At 37.4% G+C, this 22,983-nt stretch overlaps 1 protein-coding gene across 6 annotated transcripts in view; it reads right to left on the minus strand.

Annotated features, from left to right (window-relative positions):
• The window catches only part of RYR2 (ryanodine receptor 2), a 382,151-nt gene that overhangs the window by 250,060 nt on the left and 109,108 nt on the right, over positions 1-22,983 (minus strand). For 4 of the 6 annotated variants that reach the window (XM_062637380.1, XM_062637379.1, XM_062637383.1 and 1 more), the window contains exons 3-4: positions 21,767-21,871; positions 8,671-8,691 (exon numbers count right to left, since the gene is read on the minus strand). In XM_062637380.1, the coding sequence (XP_062493364.1) occupies positions 8,671-8,691; positions 21,767-21,871 (126 nt within the window). The remainder of the gene's footprint in view (positions 1-8,670; positions 8,692-21,766; positions 21,872-22,983) is intronic. The other 2 variants (XM_062637382.1, XM_062637384.1) reach the window with 1 other exon arrangement.

Below are 22,983 nucleotides of genomic sequence, written 5' to 3' on the forward strand. Positions count from 1 at the left end.
GATAAAACGCAGTACAGGTAAAACAGGAGCCATGCCAGATCATCTTGGACAACTTGCTCTGCAGGTAGCTTCTAAGTACAATGCAAGTTGTAAGGTCCTGCATTCAAAATGCAGTGCTGGAGAGTAACACCACTGTTCTAGTAACATATGTTATGTAAATTTACAGTAAATTAAGAAATTAAAAAGTTAGTAATATTTCATGCAGTGATTAAAAAAAAATTCAGTGCCACATGACTGATATCAGGAGATTACGGAAATTTTTAGGTTAATTTTCATGAAGGTTGCTCAAGAATACAAGGAGTTGTACATTATGTTACAAGCAGTGATTTGGTTTTCCTTGTAAGAGTTCCATGGCCACCTTTTCCTCTTTTGACCTCATTACTTCATGCTTTACCATCACAAAGTTTGCAGCAGGACTGAAGTTTGGCTCTATCCCACATTAAAAGAGAGTTTAATGGGAGAGCTTCCAAGTAAGACTGGGTGCTTTCATTTCATACATGCTTTTAGAACAGAAGTATCTGTTCTCAGAGATGTACAAGATGTTCTAGGGGAAAAAAAAAGAAAAAAAAAAGTATAATCTTATGATCTCATAATGTTCAAACACTTCTCTCCTTACAAGTTTTCCAGGTCTGTTTGGTACTTAGACATCTGGAAACAAATTGTCCAAAACTAAAGATCACGTCCCCTGCCCACAATCTCCATAAAACAAATATTTAGAATACAGTGTGATCATTTTGGCATTATTATTACCCCCATTTCCTGCCAACCCGATATTTTGTTTTGGTGGCTCCAGAAATCAAACAAGTTTTCACTGAGCTGTCTACTGTGTGATGGGGCATAAAGTCATTAACATATAAGTAAGTTAATTTTATGATTAATTCAAATTTTAAAATAATCAAATACCTCAGTCTTTTTCAGCTGTCATTCATCTGTGAATATGCAACCCCCACTGATTTTTCCATACTACAAGTACATTAAACAATTTCACAACTTGTGAGAAACCTTCTGGTTCTCTTCCTGACAATTTGTAATCTCTTAACTAGCTTCAAATTAAAGTGAATAGTTTATCTCTTCCCTTGATACTAAAATGATACAGCAGCTTCTTGTGATGGACTTGCTGGAAGACCAGAATTAACAGCTCATTCTCTTCAGTTGACATATTAATTGAACTGTAACAAAGTAGAGAGAAACAATCTTCGTCTGCATGGTTCTGTCATATCATGTTCTTTAGAGTCACTCTGATTCCTTAATAATTTTGCAGATGGGTTACATGTTATTCCTAGAGACTTAAAGTGCCCCTCAAGCTAGAAAACCTGAAAGATAACACTGGGTGGGGAACGTCTGAACACATTATCCACCTACTGCTTCAAACCACCAGAGGAAGAAATATGAGACTTAACTTTTGTAAAAAATGCTTTGTCTTCATGGCAAACAATTAAATACATATTATGTCCACAGATATGAAGAGAACAACTCTGTGATGCTCGATCCAGGGCGAGCATGAGAAGAGGTACACGTCACGAACTGTGAGAGCCTCAGCTGCCCAGCCACCAGCAAATGGACAGGGCAGAAGGTTCCAAATACTCCTGTCACACCCTTCTACAAGAGTCTTCTCCAAGGTTTTCAGACCAAAACTCTTCTTAGCTAAAGGAGAGTGCTTACTCTGAATATCATTAACTCTCAGATTTAGAAAAGAATTAAAAAATAAAAATAAATTAAAAATAAAAAAAATCACCCTGAAGCAAGACAACAGAAATCAAGCACTTTGGGTAGGCAACAGGCTGTCACGCTAGAAATTTCTCCAACTCGTCTTCCACACAGGGAGGACCCTTCTGCTCCTTCACACTTGCTCAGGACAACAGCACACATGAGTTTCTGGACTGAAATTAGCAATTCAGAATATGTTTTTGAAAATTAAACAGATAGATAGAACAGACCTATAACTTGAAATTTCTTAGTGCCATTCTAGCATCCTGTCCTGGTTTCAGCAGGGATAGCACTGATTTTCTTCCTAAGCAGGTACAGTGCTATGCTTGGGATTAGGATGAGAATACAGTTAATGAGAATACAGTTAACACATTGATGTTTTAGTTGTTGCCGAGCAATGTTTTCAGAGAGCCAAGGCCTTTCCAGCTTCTTACCCCACCTCATCAGTGAGTGTGCTGGGGGTACACAAGGAGCTGGAAGGAGACACAGCCAAGACAGCTGACCCAAACCAGCCAAAGGGATATCCCATACCACATGGTGTCATGCTCTTTCAGGGAGAAAGCTGGCCAGGAGCTGCTGCTCAGGAACCAGATGGGTATACTCAGTATTGCTGTCATCTCCATACTTCAGAAGCCATCTATGGAAAACTATTAATAATTACATCTTTTATCTTTTCAGCCAGCCCATATATGGGGGAGATAAATTTCTCCATCCTCCCTTTCTCTTCAAGGCTAATTACGATAGCCCTTTAGAATTCTGAATATCCTTGAGATGTTCAAATCAGCACATTCCTATTGCTGTCTTCTCAATGTGTTTTAGGTCTGCTTTAGGCTTAAACAACTATTTAAAAATATCACCCAAAGATATTCCCTAAGGGTGGATAGTTATATGGCAAGGTGTGAGACAGCACTGGCAAGTGCCTAGGACAGTGGTCACCTCCAAGGTTTTGGAATTTCACCCCTGAATAAGTGCAGAATCCTAAAAAAATTGGTAAAATATTTGGAAAAAGTATGCTGTCGCCCTGGCAATTCCAGAGAGAGAGACAAATCACTGCAACATGCTGGGGCCTGGCCCATGCCTACAGAGCCCTGTTCAACACTAGTCAGTACCCTCAAGGGGTAGAGAAGGTCTCTGGATCAGAGGACAAAATGACAGGCACTGAGGTTACACCAATCCCAGCAACAGGCACTGCAGCTGACCCAAAGAATCAACCTGTGCCAGTATCAGTTGCTCCTTCTTCACAAGAAGAAATACTGGAATACCACTTATTTAGCAAGCGATGAAGGAGCTGCTCTAAGAGACAGCAGGAGCAAGAGAAGTGGACAAGGCAGACTACCCTGAAGCAGGGTCATCACAAGAACCAGAGAAAGTGAGATGGACACTGACTGGAGAAGAGGAGGAACTCATAAATGAGACAGGAACCACCCAATCCTTATCCCTGTGAGTGAGCTGAGAAATATGCAAAAGGTTTCAGACATCCCCCAGGCCAGCACATTGTCACCTGGCTGCTCTGATGTTGGGATAACAGGGCCAGTACCCTACAGGCTCAGGAAGCCAAACAGATGGGAAGAGGGCACTGATAAAGTGGTTGGAAAAGGGGCATGACTCCTCAGCCTTTGGAGGCGACTCCTGTCAGATGTGAAGGAAAGGCACCCCTTCAAGGAAGATGTATGTCATTCAGGCAAGTGGACCACCATGGAGAAAGGTATCTAGTAACGGAGGGAATTAGCTATGCTGGGGGTGATTTATGATGATCTGGACAAGAAGCAGTTATTCAAAGATCCAGAGGAAGCCAGGAGCATGCAACCAATGTAACATAAGTATGTATGGACTGCACCATTGTTGTATGCTGACTCACTGGCAGTAATGACCCAGAAGGACAAGAAGGGACAAATGGACAAACCGGCTCACCAACTCAGGCACTACAGTCTCTCTTCATCCCTTGTCCTGACTGGGGAAAAATTGGTCAAGCAACACAAAGAGGACAGATCCTACTCCCCACCTGTACAGACCATGATCTCAGCTATTGACTGAGTAATTGTTCCTCTGCTCAAGACAGACAATATAGTGGGTACACACTAGAGGCTACCCTGTGGTTTTATCTGTAAGATCACAGACAGAGAGGACATAAGGAAGTGGGGTGGAAAAATCTATCTCGACCCTAGAAGCTTGGGTGAGTTGGAAGGAAAAACAATCAATCAAAAAAGAGGGAATCTTCCAGGAAAACTGCTGTTCCAGTCTCCAGTGGGCAGTTCCCCAGACAGAGTGGAAGGGCTGATCTTACTCCTGATCTTGATAAAAGGAGTTCTGATCCATATTTACAAGAAGTCAGTAGCAAATACTATGATCTGGACTAGAGGGGCCCGGCCTCCAGCCAGGTAGAAGGAAAGGGACAGCTGGGTTTACTGGACTCTGTGGATCAGATGGCCTGGAACATCAGGTCTACTGGAGGATAAGGCTCTAGCACACTGTCCTCATGCCCTCAGGGGGCAGAACCTATTTGTATTTCTGGAGTGACAGGAGGATCCCAACAGCCGACCATACTGGAGGCTGAAATCAGCCTGACTGGGAAGGAGTGGTAAAAGCACCCATTGTGACTGGCCCACAGGTTCTGTGCATCATTGGTATAGCCTACCTCAGGAGAAGGTATTTCAAGGATCCAAAAGGGTACCACACCAATGGGCTTTTGGTTTAGCTGCCTTGGAGATGCAGGAAATTAAGCACCTGTCTACCTTGCCTGGTCGCTCAAAGCACCCTTCTGCTGTGGGGTTGGTAAAGGTCAAAGCCCAACATGTGCCAATCACTACCACAGCCATGCATTGGTGGCAATACTGCACCAACCAAGGCTCTTAATTCCCATCCACAAGCTAATTCTCTCCCATCCCACTGTGTGGGGGGAGGGATTGAGCAAGCAGCTGTGCGGTCTTAACTTCCTGCTGGGTTATATCATGACAAATCCATTACTCCTGAAAAGTATTGTTTGCCAAACATTAACACCAAAATGTAAAGGTGATAAAAAGACAGACTGATAAAGTTAGGACGTACAACAAATAATCATTGGACACTTCAACAGTAATACAGCTAAAAGTAAAAGAAGAGACCAAATTGTGATGAGATGTTATTTTAGTTATACACAAAGGTCCTGCTCCATTTTCAGCTTATTATTACCTGATCTTTTAGGGACAAGTGCTTAGTGTCACATGAATGCCATTGCTGTGGAGTAACTAAGCTCAGCAGCCAGACCATGTATGGACTGGAACATGATTTAGGGGATTGAAAAAAAAAAGAAAAAATTCTTGCAGGTTTTCAAATTATTTGACTTGAGGCACATGACACCCATCATTCTACCCCTCACTCTGCTGTTCTCTTTAAAAATAAATAAATAAATAAAATTTAAAACCTACTGAAGCTTTATCTGAGGGCACTAAGGACGCGCTGTCAATGTAAATATTTACAGCTGTTTGGGGCTATTATATTATTTGGCTCCTTGGACAGCTTTTGGGTAGTGTATCACCAGATTCTTCAAACACCTAACATCATAATCTCATCTTAATTATCAACAAATCAACTTCTTAGATAACTCATCTAATTACATAAAATGACACCGGTTATAAAGCATGTGCAATTAGTTTGATGGCACTGAAAACATAATACTGTACCATTTGTCTTGATGAAGTTTTGTTCTGTGGCTCATTGCAAACTCCACAACCCTAGCTTGTTTCCTTTTGCAAAAATTCACCTTTTCTCATTATATTTAACCAGCCCACACTATCCTCAAAGCCAGAATTCACTCACTTCTTCTCAACTCACAAATCTCTGTAATGAAAGCAATTCTTCTGAAAAATGTCTACTCTGCAAGTTTCTTTTCTCCAGAGAATCTGAAAATCCATTTTACTAGGGGCATAAAACTGAGCTAACACAATAATTATCTGAGGGGAAGAGGAAAAGATTTACCATTATCTTCATTAGAAGAGGTTCCTCTTGTGTATTTAAAAGTTGCAGAAAATCCCATAATGTTATAGTCGGCTTAGCTTTGCCACTAGCCAGTGTAAGGATAAAAATCCTTGTCTCCTGCACTCTGAATTTAAGAACCAGCACTTGGTTTCCCTCCAGGTAAAAGCTCTTCAGAGTAAACTGTCTTAACAACAATTATTCTTGATGGCTCTTAATATCAAATTTTCAAAATAATTCACCAACTATATGTAGGCAAATATGGAAAATGGGCCAGGTTTTTGAAACTGTAGATGCCTTAAAAAATTGCTACTCCTTACGCTGAATTGTATTACTGCTAAACAGTTGTTCTGAAAGTCAAAACAAACATTCAGGCGATCTTATGAGAACAAAAGTCCTTAAAAATCGAACCCTTAAAAGTATACAACACCCACTTTGAAATCTCAAATCTGCAAACACCTGTAGTTGCTAAATCACAGAAGCAGATACTCAAAAATTAATTTATTTAATAAATATAGTAAAAGAGAAAAATGACAAGCAGATTGAGAGGAATTCCTTTCACTATTATTCCATTTCAGCTTATTTCATTACTGTTATTTTCCCTGTAAAAATAAAAGAAAAAAAAATCTTTTCAGTGTCTTCTAAACTTTCAGTTGAAATTCAGTAAACCCCTCTGATTAAATATTGAGGTTTTCTCACTCTTGGTAGATTACTTAAATGCATAAAAGACATTTTCATATATGAAATAGGGGCTGAGATGTAAAAAGTAAGCCTTACTTTCATTAGTTTTTACATTTGACAAGATGTCTTTAATCTAATTCTGCACTGAAGGAGACCTACAGCCCTCACAGTCACAGCTGCTGAGAGACAAAAGCAAAAAGCCAAAGATTCAAGGACTCTCTTAAGCCTGTTTACTTCTTACCTAGCTTCAACCGTAAGCATATGCCTTAAAATAAAGATTTTGGATCAAAATCACCAGAAGAAGTATAGCAGAACTGGAGTAAACTCAAAAATTAGTTAGCACAGTTTACAGGCTGGAACAGCTCAGAAGTGGATGATTTTAGCTTATCCTTTGAATGGCATGAAACTGCTTGCAGCAAGGTTCGGTTACTAATTTAGTCATTAATTTTTACATGAAGCCTTTCTATGGCTCTGGGCTTGTGCTCCAAGGTGCCCACAGGTACAGACATAACTGAACACACTTGCATTCATCTTGTGTGTTCAACATTGGAAAATGGCTTTACAGGACAAACTGGGGCTCATTTGAGATAAGAGTAATTTCATATTTGAAATAAAACCAGTACCCACTCCATCCCCATCACATAGGGGCTTGTCTAGATTACAGAACTGGTCTATTAAGGAAAGTCCTTAGCCAGTGTAACTCAGAATGAAACATTTAGCTCCGCTGTCATGGGAACCATCTCTTTTTAAAACACTTTAAGGACACATTTCTGTGAAGCAGTCTTTCCAAGGCATAAGATCATGTCACCAAATTCTGAACTAAAATAACAACAAGAAAAAGGCACATCTGACTTGTATTTATGCAGTTAATACTATATTTTCCATGAACAGGCTCTTTTAATACCTCACTCAAAACCAAACCATGTCAGAGCATAACTAATAAGCTTCTTGCTTACAATTTTTCATGCATTCTGATGTATGAGGCCAAGTGCCTGTATACTACTGAACTTCCTTTTCATTGCTGCTTTTCTCTTTATAGTAGAATTCATCATAGGAAAAAAAAACACAGAATCTAAACATTTAGAACTAAGTCCTCTCACTTGTAACTAAATGTAGACAAAATAAGAACATAACCTGACCAACAGCATAACTTAAGAACATTTCAAATCACACCATATCAAAACTTGCAGCTTGTTACAAATATCTGATTCCCAGAATATAGAAAATGCTGTCATCCTGATACAATTAGCTAAAATTCATACTTAACTACAGTTATTGTTTAATGAATATCATAAGTGTATATGTATAGATGTTTATGTCACATGACATAGATAGTTGGGAATACACCAGTAAAAAGGGTGTTGAAAAGCCTAAGCCATCATTGAAATAATGTACTTACCTACAGGAGTCTCAAGTGAGCTGTAACTTGAGTCACTACCATAAACATGTAATAATCACAGAATAAAATTCTATAATGTCTGGCTGAAATAAAGCGAGACCAGGGCTCTACCTATGTTATTGGCATATACCAAAGGACATCCTAGGCTGTTTCTGGTCACATGCAAATCAAATTAAGTATCAAAAAACCAAGGAGGCCTATTATGGTCCAAGCTTTAAGAGAGGCTTCTAACACTTTAAATGTAAACAAACAATTCTACACACACTTCATGACAACTAACTCATACATACGCAGATGTTAGAAATTACATCAGAGAAAAACATACTAAATATGTCCCATATAGAGGAGTTCTATCAGATGACCAAACAAATATGCATGGTATACACAGACACATTAGGAAAAGCCTTAACAACACATTCAGCAGAAAAAAGTGCTTTGACTTTGTTTGCTAAGATCTATGAATGAATTTTTTATTCTGTAGCAGCTGTTCTCCATAATTAAATATTACATATATATATATTATTTGTAGCTATATACAGCATCACAAATTATTTATCAGTATTAATTATCTTACTGTCATGCATTTTAGGATTACAGTGTCTCTACTGGAAAAGACAGGTGGGTTACAGAATGGAGTTGTAACATTAGACAGCAAGGCTCAAAACTGACAGACAATAATTACACATTCACATTACACAATTCTACTATTAAATTAAAAAAGAGAAAAGTCACTGTGGCAGCATGAAATTTGGTACGACAAATTGGGAATGACCAGATCCTACATGACCATGTATTCGCCTCTTTTTCTTTTTTTTGAGCCATGCAAGTTGAAGGGTCATGAACACACAGGGTATCAAAACAGCAGACAGGTTAAGACTCAGTGGCAACATGAAACATTTGGGATCAGGTGAATAAAAGACAGAATCACATACCCATTTTTCCACATCAACTAGCTGTAGAAAGAAAAAGCAAGAAATCAGTAAATCTCTTTCCTTAAACACAACATATCAAAGTCTATTCTGAAGTTAACATTTCACATTTTCAGAAATGTATCTAGTATGAAAGAAAATGTATGCGTAGAAGCTATTATCCTGGTATCTCCTTTTTAAAATACCAATACCTCACTCCTGCCTTTATGGGAAGCACTTCAAATTCTGGAAGTCCAAAATGTCCATCTAAATATCAGGTAACAGGCAGCAAAATAAAGACCCATGTTAAATTTATTCCACACTGTATTCAGTACCAACCAGCCAAAAATACAAAAGAGTTTCCCACATATCTCCATTTTGTCTTGAATAAAGCTCTGTCCTAAGTGAACATTATTCACTGGAAAAGGTTTAGTGGCTTGCCAATTTAACGATGTCGTAAGTATGTAATGTAAAATTAGGGCACACCTGCCAAACCCTGACCCTACAACCTACAGCATAAGAGAGTCTCTTTCATACAGAGAACAGCACACCAAAATGTCATTAATTTTTTCTATGGGGAATGAAAGAACCACTCTGAAAGCTTAAGGTTTTGTATTAACAAAACTGTTTCAAGGTTCATTAAGTAAACAGATTTTAAATTACTCTTAAAAGCCTGTAGACCATCTTACAGTCTTAGAAAGGATTGAGAACACATTTCAGCTACTAGAAAGGTTAGTATGGCACTATCTATTTAAAAACTTAGTTGGCACCTCCAGCAGTATATGTGAAGTAGATTTGCCTCTGGATTTAGCACAGAAAACACTGCAGCACATCAAGCCTTCTGTGGTTTTACTGCAGGTAAACACTGACCTTTCGTTAGCAGATGCCACACAAAAGTTTAGTAATAATTTATGATAGCTTAATGCAAATTATGAGCAATTTTCAAAACCAGTAGTAGCTTAATTATGAAATCACTGTAATGAAAGGAAATGTATTTAGTTCTCATCTATTAAAATAGTTTTATTCAAAGTAAATTTTATCACTTTTCTAATATACATTTCAATTAAAATAATTTTTTTTTCAGTATTTTTCAGTCCTGCTAGTACAGAAAGATTAGAAAACACCCTCTGACCTGTTAACTAATTAACATGATAAATGTATAAGCATTTGTTAATTTGACAGTTCCTACCTCTCTTCTGAGATCTGGACTGCACTCGGATTTATAACAGAAACTGGCACATGTGAAAGGCACCTTTATTCAGCAGTCTCTCAGGACAGCCACTTGAACTACGCATGTGCACTTCTCAGACCTTACAGTCTGACATCTAGATGATGGTCGCACAGGAAAGATGCATTCATAATGCATCCAAAGAGATCTGCTTCTGAAAGCATGGTATAGCGCACACCATAATAAAATATTTCATTTTTATTTATGTTTAGGTAGGTGTATATACCATTTTTTCTCTTTATCCAAAAACTATCTACCTTTTTAATATTTCCTCCAGTAGAGACAGCAGAGTCCATCTTAAAACATATATACCTCAAATGCAGTATGCTGCTTAGAAATAGTCCTTCCACACCTATCTGGTACTTGGAAGACAATCCCAGAAGAGAAGAACATGATTCTGGCAAACATTAGATACTAAAATGTAATGGATTCATTGCCATATGACAGTTCTGAATATGGGAAATTATTATCCTGCCATGAGAACACCAGTTACCAAGAGGATGAAGGATACGATGTCTCTAGAATTTACTCAATGGTTGTGGGCTACTTATACTACATTAATTGATCATTTTACAGAAAGCTAAAAAAATCATTTAATTGTCTATTGCTAGCAAGTAGCCATTACCACAAGTAATTTAATGAGTAGAAAATACAACACTTCAAATCAGAGAGTAGTGCTTCATGGATACTAAAATGGTATGGCATCCATACATCTGTTTGTCTAAGGAACACAGTGCTGTAAGGAGAAAAAAAAAAAAACAAACACAAGGATGCAAAATTCTACCCTAAGATTCAAGCAAGAGATCAAAGACATAATTTAAAATTACAAAGTAACTGCTCTTCTTGAGAACACTATACTACAGAGTCTTAACACTTTCCTTAGAAGTCCCCCATGAAGAACACACAGCCATGATTTAATAAGTTACTGCAGTGCTAATCCAGAAACTTCAGTGATCTGCATTTGGTGACTTCTTTTCAGATGCACATAAAAGCTCAAATCTTTACAGACAAGCTTTCATTTTTAAATGCATTTAATCCAAACTGGAGGGCTGGTTTTCCAACATTTTTTTCTGAGTGCTGCAGATACCCAGCACTACATTAACCAGACATAAAAGCCAGTTAAAGAGAAGGAATGTAGTTTGATTACCCTTATTTTCTCTTGTCATAAGGAGTCATGAACTAAATAAAGAGAAACAGAGAGGAACCTTTTCACCATTATGAGGAGTCATTCAGGAACTTGCTTTTCGAATCTAGACATAAGCAAGCTCACAGAACATCCACTAACACAGCAACATTAATTATCAGTGCATCATTAATTACAAGTGCATAAGGTTGGAAATTAAGACACTTTAAGCTGTGCAAAACAGCCTACCATTCCTAACTCTGGCTTCTGATTTCTATTTTCTTTCCTCTGCTTGAGCAGTGTACAGAAACACTAAGGAACTTTATTCCACACAGTATAGGAGAATCTTAGCTGACTACGGTTAGCCACATTCTCTAAAACTATTTATGAAACCTGCAACAGATATATTGCCATGATCCACAGATGGGACTGTGACCTGAAATCTCAATGAAGCACTGCATTCCAGATAGTGGATATTTTATTTTCCTCTGCTCTTATACTCATTTTTCTGAACTGAAGCAGGAAAACCTTACTATAAAAATAAGATTCTTTTTCCCATTTCTCAGTTGAGAACACACAGCTAAACCTCTGTCTAAAGCTCTCTAATAGAGAGATACACAAGATGAGAACAACTAGAACTGGATTCCAAAATTAACTGTGTTTTTGTTTCCATTACAACACTTGATTATCTTCATAGACATCCTGATATCCTGAACTTTATACTGAACAAGGTAACTGATGATATGTCTTCTCTTCCAACCCAGAGTTATTTTCTGTAGCAGGCTTTTCTTTCAAGATGGTTCCAGAGCTGTGCTTTCATGTCTATTTGGTCTAGCTCCTTCTCTCTATGCGACCTACATAAGGACATTTAACTGAGAAGAAATAAATTATTTTCTCTTCCCCTAAAGTCAGTTTTTATTGACCAACATCCTAGAAAGAAAACTTTTAGCACATTAGAGATCCAACGGTCATGGTAAGGCTGGAAAAAGGGCTTTCATACACATCCAAAATAGCAAACATGTCTGGGGTGATAAAAATGTTTGTTTTTACGTCATATGCCCTCATCCATCCTCATTCCAAATATGGTGCACACAAAAGAGGAGGCCATGTGCTAGGCTAGAAATATTCGCTTATCACAATTCTGTGATTTGAAATAGATAATGATTTTATTCCTGTCCTTGCCTCTTCCTGAGGATAAGCAGAATGCAAAAATACTGCTTCTGACTTTTTCCAGTACTTACATTTGATCAAAGTGTAGTTGATCAAAGACAAGTCTTATGTTTTTTTGTGCCTTACTTGAAATGGCCTGCTAACAATCACTTCTGATGCTAAATAAGGTGCACTGAGGAGAAAATGACAGTATTTGTTTTATCTGCAAAAGTTTTGCAAGTTTTTGTCCTCCTTCTCCTCCCCCCCACCGCTTCTCCCCATCATATTTCCTGTTCGCAGTGTGGCATCTCAAAAATAACTGAGAATAGTCATGATTTTAAGTAGAATATCCTCTAAACTACCTCATCTTTCTTTTCATAAAGCCAGTAGCTGGTAAGCCTGTCTGCATGATGCAAAGGCCCACACTGCATGAAACGCTTTGAGCTCCACTTCTTAATCTCTTTTCTCTCTCCTTCCTTTTCTTTCCCTCACTTACTTTCTTTGCTGTAAGAAGCATTTAGGTTGTGCAAACTCAAAATTTGGAAGGTCAGACCTTGCAATAACTACAAACTAACGATGCTATATATAATAGCTCTCTCTCTGTCCATGATATTCTGCTATCTGATGAAGTTTTATGCAAAGAATTAATGAAGAAAATTACTACTGCAGTATTTTGTTACTTCAATGAGTTATGCCTGACACCTGTAAACAACTCAAAGTAATGAAATCACTCAAACTATAGAAATAAGAAGCTATTGTTTGGACTTCTTGCTCAAAAGCTTAATTTAAAAAAGTACTTCTTTCATTAAAAAAAATACTTCTTACTGCATCTATACCTTGTCAAAAGAGAAATCTTCCTGGTCAGTGCTAGGAAATTAAAAGAGCTCTAGTTCATTATATTAAGAGACCTGTGATTTGTTTCTGAGACTCTTCCTCAAGTGGGATTTCTCCTAGCCTGTCATACTCACAACTGCTGTTAGCTGTCACAGACACATTACAACTAAGCTACTGTAGTTTAAATCAGAGAGCTTAAATTGTCAAGAGTGCCTTTAACTGCCTTTTTTTTTTCCTTTTTCTGAGGAAGTACCTTGATAGCTTGTCTTATTCATTAATATACAGAACACTCATTAAAACAAAGACGGAGTGTTACCAATTTCTGTTTGCATGAGGTATAAGATTACTTTTCATTCTCATTCCATGCTGAGAAAATGATAAAGCTGCCAGCTCTCCGTGTTATCTTGCTGCTTACTGATACCAAGTAATTAATGAATTCAGAGTTCCACAGCTGGAGTCAGATGATTCAAACATTCAAAAATCCACCAGCTAGAGTTGTGTTCCTGTCCCAGAAATGCCTCCATCACTTCCCTGCAGCATGGCAAAGCTTTTTAGCTCTGTGAAGAAACACGGGTCTTCCCCATCCCTTAAACAGAGAAGCAGAATTAGACAGGAAAGACACTTCCGTGTGATGATTCCTTCACACAAGGCCCTCTGGATCAGAGAAGGTGGCATTTTGCTCCCTTTGGCAAAGACTGCTCCACACATAAAATCAGACAGCAGTTTGCTGGTCAGTGCCACGGAAAATAGATTTTATTAAGACAAGGCACCAGGAGAAATGATTAATTAGCCATGACTGGATGATTAGATGGGAGTTAATAAGCTCATGATGCAATTTAGCTGGAGCTGATGGGTATCCGCAGACAGCATTTTCCTGAAAAATTAAGTTGTCAAATACTGGAGTAGATATTATGAAATTAAAATTTTTATATTACAGAAACAGCGTAGCTTAGAATGCACACACAATGTGTGCAATCAATGCTTTCATTCTCTTAATAAGGTCTGACATGAATTTATGAGTGCACAAATCTCAAAAACTCCTATCCTTAATTACAATGCCCTACCATGATATGACTGACTTTTAAATAAAAGGTAACAGAGATATTTGGTTTATGGCTACTTTCTCATGATCTCCAGAAATTATTTCTGTCTGTATTTCAGTGTTTTTCTAATGTAACTTGACTGGGGCTAGCGGCAGGGGAGACTGTGACATTTAGGGGAAAACAAGGGCATTCTAGACCTAATATTACTACAGGAGTAAAGAAAAGTTAGATTTTACTGTCAGTAATTGTATACTGGTCAATCAGATCTGCTCTAAAATTAAGATCTTCTGTCAGTAAGAGGAATGAGAATACAATATATAAAAACTATTGATCCCCAGATTTGGAAAAATACACAGCAGATCAAAAATAACAGCATAAATGAAGGAAATAAAGGCTATCAAAAGAAATTAAGAAAAGATCTCTGATTTTCGCACTGATTTCAGAGTACAGCAATAAAAGACAGGTACGTATTTCTTTAGCATTGGAACTTTTTTATTCAGTGTCAGGTTCATGTTAGAAAGATAATTAAATCAATGCATATCAATAATTGTTTAAAAAACTGTTGAACTATGCATAGAGGCAACAGAAATTGGTTATACCAACCTGAAAAACAAATGGGACTTTTACCTAACCATTTCCTCTCAGAACTGACTGCATGTCATGTGTTTGTAACCCTCCCTTTAATCATCATCTTTCTGATCTCATTTTCAGGACGCTCTTTCCAAATCCCAACTACAGTAGGGTTCCTTCATACTTGGCTCTCTATATCTGACTTCTTGATTAGTCTAATCTCACCCACAGTCTGAACTGATCCAATATGCCAAGAGAAAAATAAAGAAAAAATTGCCCAGAATTAAGAAGCAAAAGCACTTAAAGTTCCCTTCATGAAATGCAGTCAGACTATAGAAAGGAGTCAGCTACGAACCAAAAATTACTGACTGCTTTAAATACACGGAAGACAAGCATGAGATAAAGAATTTATAAAATGCCTCCTGATGGACTGTTCTAAAACCACCAGCTATATTTGTAGACTTCAAATCCTCAGGAGATTTGTATTTCAAGCTACAAGGAAAGCCCCTAAACACCATCTATTCCACAAAAGGTTTCAAAGAACAGCCTGTGTTAAAAGATACTTGGAACAAGAGAATCTGTGCTACTGGGGAGAAAGAAAGAAAAAGAACGAACAAACAACAAGAGAAAAAAAAAAACACAGAAATGCTTTCCTAACTGTCTTAGCATATAACGAGGGAATTTTTGTACTTCACTGATGAACTGTGCCAAGCAGAAATGATGAAATTTTACTGTGAAGATTGACAAATCAGTTAATTCCATTAATCCCTTGCCTGAGCTTTTAATTTTCCTACAGAGATCTCTGTGTTAATATATAATTTTCTTTACAGTTTTGAAACCATTTATGAAAGTGATTACTTGGAACAAGTAGGAAAAGTCACTGAGATTTCAGAAAAAATCCGAGTAGTAAGTCTATCCTGTGTACTCTTTTTTCATGTCAACCCATGCCATGGTGTTCATGAGCTGAGAATGGACTAGGCAGGCTATGTAGATGCAGACATCTAAGCTACAGAAAGGCTAAACAGCGTGCAACCTTGAAGAGCGTCTGTGTTTTAACTGTCATTTTCACAAATGTTCTCAGCCCCATCATGAAGTTTTATTTTCTACTTTACACAGAAGTAAATACGCTGTGGATGAAGCATTTAAACATTAAGTGCATTTGCTTTAAATTTTCACTGGGAAACTTAAATGGCAGGATTTTAAAAACCTACCAAAAACCATTCCTAGGAAAACAGCAAGGAGCAAATTCTCTCAGCTATAAACTTTAGACAATTCCAGGACAAACGGTATGACAAATATGCAGTTCAAAATTTATTGACTCCAGTCAATAAAAATTTATTGACTCAGCCTTTTGTATCCTGCGGGATCACTGCAGCAAGACAATTGTGGTCTTTCCTCTAGGCAGAGGAAAATGCTGGCTACCTAACACATTCCTCTGAAGATCTCCAAACCCATAAGGAAGTACTTTCTTTAAAATGAAGGGTTCATATTTCACCAATTAACGTACCTAAACAATAGTGACAGAGGATAAGAAACCACTCCTGACATTCCTTCAAACACCCAAAGGATTTATCAGTTACTGATGCTATTAAAATTAAGACAAAAGCACAAGTTCTTTTCAAGTAGAGACCTCCACAGTAAACTGCTTTTAAGCACCTGAAAATGGAATTTTAGAAAAAGAGAAAAAAATGCATAAATATCCAGTTACCTAAAATTGTGAGCTTCTAGATGACCTAAATATATATTACGTTATGTGAATTTACCACATGAAATAATCACAACTAAAAAAATTGTGAAAAAAACACAGGGTTTCCAAATTTGTCCTTTTCCTTCTGCTCTGTATGTACCATTATCTTCTGTGACTCATGCTGACATTTTTTTAACTAGAAACTTCTTTTAAGAAAATTGTTCTGCATATTTATCAACAGACTATCAGCTACTAAAGGCTGCTTCAGAAGTGGAAGCTGCATGTACTGCCATAATTACAAGCACATTCTGCACCATCAGCACTATCTGCACAAACAAGCATTAACTACAAAAATCATATACAGGACTTGCTGGTACAAGGTCCTGCCTGCGGAGTGGGAGCTCAAACACTAAAATATAAAATTCAGGTTTAAGAAAGATTGAGTAATTCTGATGCACACTGAGGCAAGTTCTTGGTTTATAGTTCCCACTGAGTTTTGAGCTCATCCCAAGCCCTCCATCCCTGCTGAGTTTAGCCAAGGTGGATCACCTTGCCACTTGAAAAAGCAAGATAGTACACCTGTGGATCAGGGGTTCACAGCTTCTACTGCTCTCAGGTCCCAGCCCAGGCTATAAATCAGGCACCTGGAGCCGAGAGGCAGAATCTCACCTCTGCAAACAGAGCTGCTCCCTGTTTTTAGCTGTTCTCTGTTCACAGAGAACTCTGTTATGACCCCTGATCATACACCCCTTCTCTTCCCCTACATCCAACTCAAGAGTTGCTGCCATCTTCATAAGTAAACTAAAAATGCTATTCTCTATGATGAGAACAAAAAAATTAAAAAATAAATCTGCCTGTTAACTTTAGACCTGGAATAGTGTAAGTCTCACACAACAGTAATCCTTATATACTTAAAATAGACAGATACACTCACCTGATTGAAAGGCTTTGGGTTTACTATTGTTATTGAAACAAAACGTTTGATGGCTTTCCAGCATAACCTTCCAAAACCAGAAACCATACCTTCTCAGTGAATTAACATTTCCACAGTTGCTAAGGAATGGCTAAGCATTTAAAGAAATCATTTTTCCACAAACATATAATTGTTAGGTGTAAAATAGGTCTCATGAAACCTGCCATTTTTGCTATAATATTGTAGATTCATTCAATGATGTAGCTACCATGGATTCTAATTTCTTATTGCCGTGACGAGATGCAGTTACACACATGCAGATGTGTTTTCATGATTACAGTACCTATCCACACCTGTTCAGTGAAACTGTCAGAAACCATGGAGGTTCATCACCAACTCTGACACAGCATGCACGCAATATACAGATGAAGCCTGCTCTTCCCCAGACTCAATTCTTTCCCATTTCTGTGCAGGACAGGAATCCAGCCTGTTCAGTACTACTCACAGCCTTAGTCCTATCTCTTCTTTTCTTTTAAATGCTACCCATGCTGTTGCCGTTCAAATGTTATCCCTTTGGGGAAGACCATTCACATTCAAACTTGATCAATACGGCAGCCAATGATGCATATACAGCACCATTAGCATAAAAAGCACCCCAAGGTGTATGTTGATACCTGCAAGATGAGAGTTAGAAACAGAACTGCATTATGAAAATCTTGACTGAATTTCAAGATTAGGGTGAGGGGTTTTTAATTACCACAAAAGGCAGTGGTATGGTGCCTACATAACTATCTACCCCTGATTCTAATATTATTTATATCATCCAGAAATCTCAGAAGTTACTGAACACAGGAGTACTAATGAATAGATGGCCAGATACAGTTTCCTAAGAAAATCAGGTAAAATTTCCAGGAAATTATTTATTATGGCATTTCAGCACTTTCACAAGGAGAAAGTATTAAATGCTAGAGCTCTTGAATCTAGTACAGGAAGATATGATTAAATCACAGAAACACACAAATAGTCAGAGTTAAAAAAAAAAAAAAAGAAAAAAAAAATCAGAAGCAAACCACAGTTACATCTTGTCCTGACCATTGCTAAATTATTCCAGAAAGCTCTGGATTCACTTTCTCAGGATCATTCAGTCTGGTAACTTTAGTGAAAAACAAGGCACTGGGCTCTGAAGAGAGTTCACTGGAAAAATTTAATGCCCAGGCTAAGAATAGATAACCTAAAGGCTTTTTCTGGTCTTAAATGTTTTATTAAAAAGCTAAGGATTTCCCGTGTAATATAAAAGGTTACACCCCAAACAAGTCAAAATAATTACAAAATAATACCTAGCCTATAGGTCCATCGAGGACAAAGCAGCTATAATTCTGCTTGCCTCAGAGACCAGAGCACGACTCTGAGCATACGTGTAATGACAGTCTTCATTTACACGATTATTTACTAATAAAAGAGGTTGCAGTTTTATTTTTTAAACCAAAAGCATACAATCAAGCTATGAATTTCAATGTTTTAATAAACTGCCAGAGCTAAGCATAGAATTTTAAAGGGAAATGAAACTTCAGAGTACAAATTAACTACTCGGTACCTAGCCAGAAGAAGCACTTTCCTTACTATGAAATTTCACCCATTTCCCACTGTTGTGCGATACTACCATTTAGCTGATTCAGGATAGACAAGTGGGTATACTCAGATTAATGGATCACTAATCTCCTGAAGTATGGAAATTCTAGATTTGGGATTCTTGCACTAAAAATGTAGGCAGAGGTACTCCTGCAGATTTAATAAACCCTAATTGACAATTCAAATTAAATCCTATTATTGCACTTACTTACTCTTTCTTAAGCACGAGGAAAGTTTCTTTTTTGTTCTGATTCAAGTCAGCATGAGCTTTTGGTCATATTACTCAAGTATTTCATCACTGCTGACTTACCTGTTATATAATAAGAACACCTGCTATATAAACATAGCATTCAAGAGATTACATACCACAAAAAGCAAAAGAAGCACAAGGAGACCACATTTTAAACACAGCAGCCTTACTGATTTCTAATGTAGTGAAAAGTAACTGAGGACTGAAAAGGCCTTCCTTTGTAGGGCTCTTTGCATTAGAAAACTGAAGTCATATTGAATCAAGTTTATAGTAACAATATCTCAAGAAAACTGCTACACTTTCTTCTTCTAAATGAAAGAAAACACTGTTACAAAGTAAAAAATTGATGCTGCTCTAGGAAGGTAATAGTGCTTCAGATGCATGCACAAAATTACCTCTTCTCATAAAGCTTGAAGTAACCACATTAGTCATTAAATGCAAAATTCATATGTTCTAGCAGTTACTTCAAGCAAATAGGAAGCTGCCTACATAAGTACCTACCCCACGATAGATAAACACAAAGGAAAACATTACCTATTTTTCATACGGATACCAAAAGTTAGTCATGTTAATTTATCAACAAGTACATAGTCATTTTAGTAGTATCATTATTCTGGGCTTCCAGAGACATACTAGAAAGAAAAATAACACCACTGACAACAGTATGACCTTGTTCATCTACAAGCTCCTATTTTCAAGATTATTCTCTTTTAATATCAATATATCAGTAAGATAGACACTCACAGGCAGATTCCTAATTTGCACAGAAGCCAGTCAAAATTTCTGATAGAAATATATTCATTATTCAGTGAACACCAGCTCTCTGGGTTGGTATAGTTGTAGCTCTGTCTTCTGCTAATAATGGGATTTAATAGGTGTTGACAGCACAGTAAACTACTCTGTAAACAGGTAACAACCACATAATGACCACACTCAGACTTTGTTTACCTTTATTGCGTCCATCTCAGAAGACCCTTAAGTACAGAGCACTGTACACCAGCACAAGTGCCATCACTTTTCTTTAGGCAGAGAGATGAACGTCCAGAACTCTAACCTTCATGGTTACGCATAGAAAACATCATGAATTGTTTCCAGGAAATACCAGATTACCATCAAACACATTTCTTCCAGCTTGGAGCTATGTAAGTCCCATGAGTCACTGTGCCCTTTTTTTGTTCACATCTAGTGCAGAAAATAGTCCAGAACTAGCGCAAAAGTTCTATCTGAGACTTCTACAAAGCCCTCTTTAGCTTCCCACAGAATCCCAGAACTCACATTTTCTAACCATTCTGCAGAGAAATTCACTCTTTATCTCTGGATGTGATCTTGGTATTAAGAGTAAATATTCACTTAACAGTTGGCCCCAAGACTGCTAACGACAGCCCAACAGAAAACCTGCACATTAATGTTACGTTTTTTTTAAAAAGTTTCAATACTTTGTATTCAAAAATTTAGGTTGTTTTTTTTTTCATTGACTCTGTTCTGCTCTACAGCATTACTTTAACACATACTCCCCCTTACAATTTGTTTTGTTTCTGCCCACATCTGGCAGTAATAAGCAGCAAGCAAACTGTTGCTCTACTTCACCCATATGACCCTACTGAGTTATCACTGCACATCTTTGGGTTTGAACTGCAATTTTTGACATCATGCTTGTATCTTCTTTTTAATTTATTCGTTTTTCCTGTGGTATCATCTCTTCTCTAAGATGTGCTTTTCATTCTCTTGCTGTTGGAGTAAGGCCTTGGAACAAACTGTCACTGACAGCCCAGACTTTGGATCATCCATAGGACTGCTCCTGGATTTCATTTCCCAGGTACCATTTTCAGTCTCAGTGCCTGGCATTTTTAGGACTGACTACACTATGTTAAAGTTTGCTTTCTCAAGGCATTCTCAGAAATATCAGAAACATGCTTCTCTCCTGCCAGCTTGAGTGACAGACTTATGGTTAACCCCTGCTTCTTTTTTACCTGTGTAACTCCTGGGCCTATAGTCACTCTTCTTCACTTACAGTTTATAGGATTTCAGCTGAAGTACGGCATTCAAATCCACCCTAACTGGGTGTATATGGAACACCCAACTACATCATAACAAATCAAATTAATTACACAGCAGAGAATATTAATTACACTACTATGGTTTACTTGTAAGTACCTATTTGCTAGTGAAACAATTCCTATTAGGATAAATAATAATTTAATTAATTCCTATGTCCTTCATCTTCCAGACTGTATAAATGCATTAGTTTCCACATTTCTTACCCACAAATACTCAATACCAATTTATTTGCAGCAATAAAGGTGAATTATAAGGAAAAACAACACACATGTAATTTTAAGACTACCTAACAGTCCCTCTTGATATAGTCAGAAATGCTCAGAAAGCTTAGCTGTTCTGCACAAGTGGTCAAGCTTTATATTTCACATTATAAGATCTCAAATTAAAACATTCTCGGAGCTCTATGTTGACCCACAGCACATTGAAATTGTTGGGAATTTACAACTCTGGAAAGCTTCAGTGGAAGCTGGAAGTGTTCAGAATTTCTCAGTATGAGACCATTCCTATAGCAAAGGAGCTTGTGCCAGTCACAAAATCTGTGGTACACATTTCATGAAAAAAAAAAAAAAAACAAACCACAACAAACAAACAAACTGTATTTTGCAGGACGAAAAAAGTGAATATTTAATAACTTACCCCTTCTGCCTTTTCTTCTGTGTTGGCCAGCATTTCTTGGAGGGCCCGTACTGACAGAGACTGCTCCAGCACAAAGGTGCAGATGGACAAATCAGGTGGAACATTCTAGGTGAAAGAAAAAAATGCAACCAACCACATTAGTGACAGATTTGCTAAATGGTGCACTCCAGTGCTTCTGTTCTCCCTCAATTTCCATGAACTTGAAAAATCTGCTATATCCTAGAGGCTGTGAAAGCCAGCCACATACAGGGCTATAACAGTTTACGGCTTAGCCAGCAAGAGGAGGACAGTGATTCTTCCCCTCTGCTCAGCATTTGCAAGCTGACACTGGAGGTACCGGGTCATTGGTACTGAGACACCTTGTGGGAGGAGGGGATTATCAGTCTTTACACTACTGGTTGTAGCCGACCTCATCTTTATGATGGTTTCCAGGTCAAGATGAATTTTCTATACTGGAAACATTAGTCACTGAATACCAAGCCCAAGCCAGCAGCTTCTCAGCCCTGCAGGGCAGTATGCTTTACCCTATTCTAAGTGGGATAAAACTAGAGTCTTACAAAAATAAATATTTAAGTTGTCATGACTGGAAAAAAAAATAAAATCACTGAGCTATAGAAAAGACTTTTCCAGACTATTATAAAAATTCTTAGTAAAACTGAAACAGGTTTGCAATAGAAATGTCTAAGCTAAAAAGTAACAAAGTAACCCTAAAATTAGATTTTATGTGGGGATCTTTTCTTCTCTGGGTAGAATATGCAACCCCTACACACCTTTTCTTGCCTCCAGAAATTCTTTCATGTTCCTTTTCTTTTCGTGTTAGTTGCATATTTTAGATTAGGAATGCTTTTACCGACTATTGGAAATTGGGTTTATATGTCATAAATACTTTAACTGCTAAAGCTGTAAAACTGTACATTTATTCAAATTGTTCACAGTTTGAAGAAGCCTCTTCCAAGGCCTCAAACATTAAACTGTAAAAGCTAGCTGCAAAACCATTTCATTCCCTCTTTTTCAAGAGGGTGTTTCTTTTAGTTTACTCAGAATAAATCACACTTTCAATAATAGCTTATTAAATTGTTGTTCATCACTTGTAACTACAGTAATTTAAGTCTATTAACTAATTCTAATAATAGATCCTTTGTTACTTTCCACTATTTATATTTCAATAAATTAATATAAACTTGTATTTGAAATTAAAGCTTTAGCCAGATCAAAAA

The sequence above is a fragment of the Pezoporus occidentalis genome, unplaced genomic scaffold (assembly GCF_034315485.1).
Source record: "Pezoporus occidentalis ecotype Australia unplaced genomic scaffold, CSIRO_AGI_Poc_V1 ctg52, whole genome shotgun sequence".
In the NCBI taxonomy this organism is placed as follows: domain Eukaryota; kingdom Metazoa; phylum Chordata; class Aves; order Psittaciformes; family Psittacidae; genus Pezoporus; species Pezoporus occidentalis.